This window comes from Salmo salar, chromosome 14, assembly GCF_965601325.2.
Source record: "Salmo salar chromosome 14, fSalSal1, whole genome shotgun sequence".
NCBI lineage: Eukaryota > Metazoa > Chordata > Actinopteri > Salmoniformes > Salmonidae > Salmo > Salmo salar.
Genome location: NC_138304.1, coordinates 23,336,043 through 23,342,682, shown reverse-complemented (window position 1 = coordinate 23,342,682; position 6,640 = coordinate 23,336,043). Strand labels below are relative to the sequence as shown.

Genomic DNA, 6,640 nt, shown 5'->3' with positions numbered 1-6,640 from the left:
ACAGGCCACTTCCTGCTTGAAATCTTCTCAGGTTTTGGCCTGCCATAGGAGTTCTGTTATACTCAGACACCATTCAAACAGTTTTAGAAACTTTAGGGTGGTTTCTATCCAAAGCCAATTATTATATGCATATTCTAGTTACTGGGCAGGTGTAGTAACCAGATTAAATCGGGTACGTTTTTTTATCCAGCCGTGCAAATACTGCCCCCTATCCCCAACAGGTTAAAATCAATTTTTATGCGATTTTTCTCATAAAAAAGCGATAATATTCCGACTGGGAGTCGTTGTTTTCGTTCAAAGACTGAAAATGTAAACATGGAGTCGTCTCGTGCACGCGCACCCCCGTCTCATTGTTCTCAGATCGACCACTTACCAAATGCGCTACTGTTTTTCAGCCAGAGACTGCAAAGTCATCATTCAACGTTCTTGCGCCTTCTGAGAGCCTATGGGAGCGTTAGAAAATGTCACGTTACAGCAGAGATCCCCTGTTTTGGATAGAGATGATCAAGAAGGCCAAGAAATGGTCAGAGAGGGCGCTTCCTGTTTGGAATCTTCTCAGGTTTTGGCCTGCCAAATGAGTTCTGTTATACTCACAGACACCATTCAAACAGTTTTAGAACTTTGGAGTGTTTTCTATCCAACGCTAATAATTATATGCATATTCTAGTTTCTGGGCAGGAGTAATAATCAGATTCAATCGGGTACGTTTTTTATCCGGCCGTGAAAATACTGCCCCCTATCCATAACAAGTTAATGAGCTGTTGTATCTACAGGAGAGTTTAACACTACTACCCTCCATAATATCCACTACATCTCTGTCTGGAGTAATTATGTCTTCAACACTTGTACCTGTAAAAAAGAAAACATGGATTACTGAGTCAATGTAGACAGTGTACAGTATATCCACACTTGGTGTTTCAAAGTGTATTACCACTTCATATTGATAATACCATATTGTAATGAATACTGAACAGTGTACATTCTGTCTGTCAACTATTTTACACCATTTGAAAGATAAACATCTCCTTAATCCAACCACATTGTCCGATTTCAAAGAGGCTTTATAAAAGCATAAAGTTAGATTATGTTAGGAGAGTACATAGACAAAAAATTACACACAGCCATTTTCAATGCAAGGACAGGCGTCACCAAAAGCAGAAAACCAGCTAGAATTATGCACTAACCTTTGACAATCTTCATCAGATGATACTCCTAGGACATTATGTTAGACAATACATGCATTTTTTGTTCTATCAAGTTCATATTTATATCCAAAAACAGCATTTTACATCGGGGCGTGACGTTCAGAAAATACATCTCCCCAAAACTTCCGGTGAATTTACAAAAATACTAATTATAAACGTTGATAAAATATTAAACTGTTATTCAAAGAATTATAGATTAACATCTCCTGAATGCAACCGCATTGACAGATTTCAAAATAACTTTACTGAGAAAGCACACTTAGCAATAATCTGAGTACTGCGCTCAGAAAAATACACTAGGCAATACAGATAGCCGCCATTTTGGAGTCATCTAAATGCATAAATAACATTAGAAATATTCACTTACCTTTAATAATCTTCATCAGAAGGCACTTACAGGCATCCCAGGTCCACAACAAATGTTGTTTTGTTCGATAAAGTTCATAATTTATGTCCAAATAACTCCATGTTGTTAGCGCATTCAGTAAGCTACTCAAAATGTAGGATGCGCGAACGAATTTATTTACGTTCGTTCAAACATGTCAAACGTTGTATAGCATCAATCTTTAGGGCCATTTTAACGTGAAACTTCAGTAATATTTCAACCGGACCATTCCTGTGTCTTGAAAAACGTTTTGGAACACAGGTCCCTTCTCACATGAATGCGCGCCAATGAAGTGATGTCATTCCCTGGGTTACCAAATTTCCAGCCTTCTCATTCGGTCTCTGTTCATCATAGATGCCTCATACAACTTTCTAAAGACTGTTGACATCTAGTGGAAGCCTTAGGAAGTGCAAAATGAATCCTTCGTCACTGTGTGTTCCATTGGCAATGACTTGAAAAAAGTACAGCCACAAGATTTTCATTTCCTGCTTGTATTTTTCTCAGGTTTTTGCCTGCCATATGAGTTCTGTTATACTTACAGACACCATTCAAACAGTTCTATCCAAATCTACTAATAATATGCATATTCTAGTTTCTGGGTCAGAGTAGTAACCTGTTCAAATTGGGTGCGTTTTTCATCCGGCTGTGAAAATACTGCCCCCTAGCCCCAAAAGGTTTTAATGAGAGGGAATTCTTACCAACAAGTGCACAAAAACAGGACTGATTAGAGCAGCATCATAGCGACTGGGTGTTAGACAGAGACTTCTCTAATGATCTTCTCTTGGAACATTCACTCTCTGGTTGAATCAGTTCCACTCATTACATGGTATGAATAACACTATTCTCCTCCTCTTGACATAATATAATGGGTTCATGTTGACGCCACTTGATGGAACTACTGTCAAATAAAACCTGGAACTACAGAGTAGAAATACTCTCTCAGACGATGTTAGGTTTTTGTACAGTGTTTCTGGGTTTCCTGTCACTGTGGGCCTCAGAGCACAGTAGTACAGAGCAGAGTCTGTCACTTCAGCAGAGGAGATCTCCAGATCCACACGGGTCTTCTCTTTGTTCAGTTTACCAGAGAAGCGAGAGTCAAGAGAGTCATCTCTATATTCAGTCCCAGTGGAGTGCGGGATGAGCAGAAGATATTGGGGAGCTGATCCTGGAGACTGTTTATACCATAGTAGATTGTACGCTGAGGAGTAGTTGCAGGAAAGAAGAATATTACTACCCACTTCTGCATACACTTCATGTTGGTTTGGCTCGATAGTCTGCTCATAACTGCCTCCTGCAAATGGGAAGAGATGGATATTGAGTCATTTTTTTATATATTTTTTTATTTATCGTTGTAATTTTCTAAGCAGAAAACATGACACTACTTTGAAAGCCATAACTTACCTATTACTGAGAACATAATAAGTGACCAGATGAACAACATGGCTGGGGTTGGAAGTCAAACTGACTAATAGCACAACAGAACCTGAATACTCCAAACCAACTTCATCTGCAAGTTTTACAATTGAAAATTTCTGCTTAGTTTACCTACAAGCTCCACCCCAAAGTACAGTTGCTATAAAGATGCTCAATGTCTCCTCTTCTCTTCTTCTCTCCACTTCTCTCCTGCCCTCTCCTCTCATTTGTCCTCTCTTCAGTGATACTGCATCTCTCATTCCCTCCACTGGGTAGTGTAGGAGGTAGATTCCCTCCATTTTATTGTATGAATCCCATATGAAAGGATTTTGTACAGTGAATCTGGGATTCCTGTCACTGTGGCCGTCAGGGCGTAGTTCTATAGTACAGAGCAGAGTCTGTCACTTCAGCAGAGGAGATCTCCAGATCCACACATGTTCTCTCTTCATTCAGATTAACAGACAGTCGAGGGTCTTCAGGCTTTAACTCTAAATACAGAGGGGTCAGAGGTGTAGTGAAGAGGACGAATTGCGGTGCTGATCTGGGATATTGATGATACCATGGAAGATAGTCTACTGAGCCAGAGTAGTTACAAGACAGTGTAACACTGTTTCCCTCCATGCCATGTTCTGTCTCTGAAGTTGGTTTTATGTCACTTTCATAACTGCCACCTGTAATGAAGTTAAGATTAAATTAACATTTTCAGTTCATGGGAAATTATTACATACTATGTGTCATATTCAATACAAGTGAAAAGATAATCAGTCATTTACATTTTTTGGAGGAAGTGCTATTTTCAAATGACACTTGACAGTTACCTTGAATAAACTAAAAGTATGTAATGTAAGATTAATACTCACCAACAAGTGCAGAGAGGAGAAACACTGGGTAGAGAAACAAGGTGATGGGTGTAACAGTGTTCCAAGTTTAACCCAGCATCTAACATAGGACTTTATTGCAGTCAGGTTTTTGTGGTGTTTCTGGGTTTCCTGTCACTGTGGGCCTCAGAGCACAGTAGTACAGAGCAGAGTCTGTCACTTCAGCAGAGGAGATCTCCAGATCCACATGGGTTCTCTCTTCATTCAGATTAACAGACAGTGTGTCACGTCCTGACCATAGTAAGAGGTTATTTTCTATGGTAGAGTAGGTCAGGGCGTGACAGGGGATGTTTTGTGTTTTTCTATGTTTTCTATTTCTTGTTGTTCTAGTTGTTCTATTTCTATGTTGTTGTTTTTTGGGTTGATCTACAATTGGAGGCAGCTGGTCCTCGTTGCCTCTAATTGGAGATCATATTTAAGTAGGGGTTTTTCTTCCTGGGTTTTGTGGTTGATTATATTTTGAGTAGTGTTTGTTTCTCTCTGCGTTTGTTGTTTTGTAAATTCAGTTATTTATGTTTTGCAAAGTTTCACGCATTTAATAAAATGTGGAACTACACCCACGCTGCACTTTGGTCCGATCATTTCGACAGCCGTGACACAGTCTAAAGTCTTGTGGATCACCTCTCACTTAATATGGATTATTGGTAGCTGTGACCAGGTAAAGGAATTAGAGACCTGATCCAGAGTACTGTCTGTACCACAGCAGAGTATCTGCCTTCACTGTATAGTTACAGGAGAGCTTAAGCAGTCACTTCTCTCTTCGACTGAGTGACACTGTCTGCTGCTCTGCATTCTGGAAACAAAGAAGAATGCCTTGGGACTTCAAGGTTCAACACTGTCAGAAGTCTTAAAGTAAATGATGTTGTCACATGGTTGTTCAGTGATGATAGTAATTTGCCTGATGATCATAATACATTTCCTAATGTATTTGATGAGGTGTTACTACTCTATCTCGGTCAAATAGTATTATATTATTTATGTATTCAAATAGCTACAGTTTTCTTAACTTGTATAATTCAGAAGTGTCAGATAGAACCAAGATTGACATTTCTGAGACTTAAGGTTCTATCTGTAATTGCAACACCCTAAACAAACTGACTTACAAATGTCTCAGGATTTTGATACTCTGCACTTTAGGTATCTTTAAGGTGATAACATTAATGGATGTGAAAGAACAATTAATTGCAAAACAGTTCTGAGATCTCGAATGTGAAAACTTTGATGCTCAATTACTTTGCTTTGCTCAGATAAAATCTTAAAGTCCCATGGTCACAAAATGTCAGGATTCGAGTAACATCAGGGTATTGAGAAAAAGATAGTGAGAGCCATATCCTACTGAAGATAAGTGCAGCAAGAACAACAGAGGTCCACAGCCAATGTCCCATAATTACCATAGTATACAAAGAACAAGACACACTGATGTGTGTTACAATATAGAAACCGGTGTGCTAGCTTGATTCCTGTCTTAGTGGCAGCACAGGCCTAGACCATGCAGCACAGCACAGAGGGTGATGTGCAAATACTGTAAACAAGTCATTTTAGAGTAGAAAGCAACACTAACTTGGTAATGTGGCCTCCTTGTGGTTGATGCTGGTTTTTCCATTATTCTGTACACAATACTGAGTATTGCTTTTTCTAAATTCATCTAAGTAACACTACAAGGCCAACTCTAAAAATAAAACAATGGTCTATTTTCTAATCTATGACATATTGTAATGGCATTTTAATGTCTCTTATGTCTACATCTACAACCTGGTGTCAGAGCATTTCGTATTATCCTGTAAGTAAATCCGAACCAGTCCATTTAGTATGATATGTTACATTTCAAATGCTATGTACTAATTTGTGGATGTCAATTTGAAAACATACAATATCTTATTAATTTGCAAATTGTACAATATGTTATGAATTTGCAAAATGTATGATATGTTATGAATTCCAATGTGTTGTGGCTGATGTTAGCTACAGTAGGTGACTAGGTGGCTGACACCAATGTTAGCTAGCTGGCTAATGTTAGCTAGATTAGGGTTTAGGAGTTAGGCTAAAGGGTTAAGGTTAGGATTAGGGGAGTGGTTAGCTGAAAGGTTTAAGGATTTGCCTTAAGTAACTTTCTGTCTTAAGTAAACATAACAAACATAACATTTCATGCTAATTTGAGTGTCCCGGATTTACATTTATTGTGTTACTATACTGTACAAGTGCATTGTCATTGTGTAGCTCAGTATGTTTTTGTAAAGGGGTTGTATATCCTGTTGTCACAGTGGGCTTCAGAGCACAGTAGTACACAGCAGAGTCAGACAGCTGTAAACCTCTGGATCGTCAAGGGGACTGATTTGGAGTTGGCATCTAGATCAGCATGAAATCTCTCCTTGAACTCAGTAGCATTGTCCCCAGTTTCAAAATTGATCCGCATAAGCATATACTTTGGGTAGTAGTTTGCTCCCTGTTTGTACCAGAATAGATATGGACTTGCATCATCTGTTTCATAAAGACAGGCAAGTGTAATTTGTCCTCCTTCGGTAGCCGTCTCAACTCCTTTTGGCTGTAACACTCTGTCTCCTCTGCATTCTGGAGAGAAATTATATACGTTGAAAAAAGAATGTGTGTTTGATGATTTATACCCATTAAATTATTGGGAGCATATAGAGTGAGCAACTTCCTCGATTTTTCAGGACAACATAAAGGGATAATTAAAGCAATGGCAGTAAGCAAATCCCCAAAATGTATCATACCCCAACAAAATGCAGAAAGAATCAGAA

General features: G+C 38.8%; 1 gene segment (V, D, J or C); it reads right to left on the bottom strand.

The window, feature by feature from the left end:
• Nucleotides 1–836: 836 nt before the first annotated feature.
• Nucleotides 837–3,007, bottom strand: LOC106569048 (T cell receptor alpha variable 9-1-like). The segment is given in 3 exon segments: nucleotides 837–849; nucleotides 2,554–2,881; nucleotides 2,992–3,007. Coding segments are annotated over 3 exon segments (357 nt in total).
• Nucleotides 3,008–6,640: the final 3,633 nt, after the last annotated feature.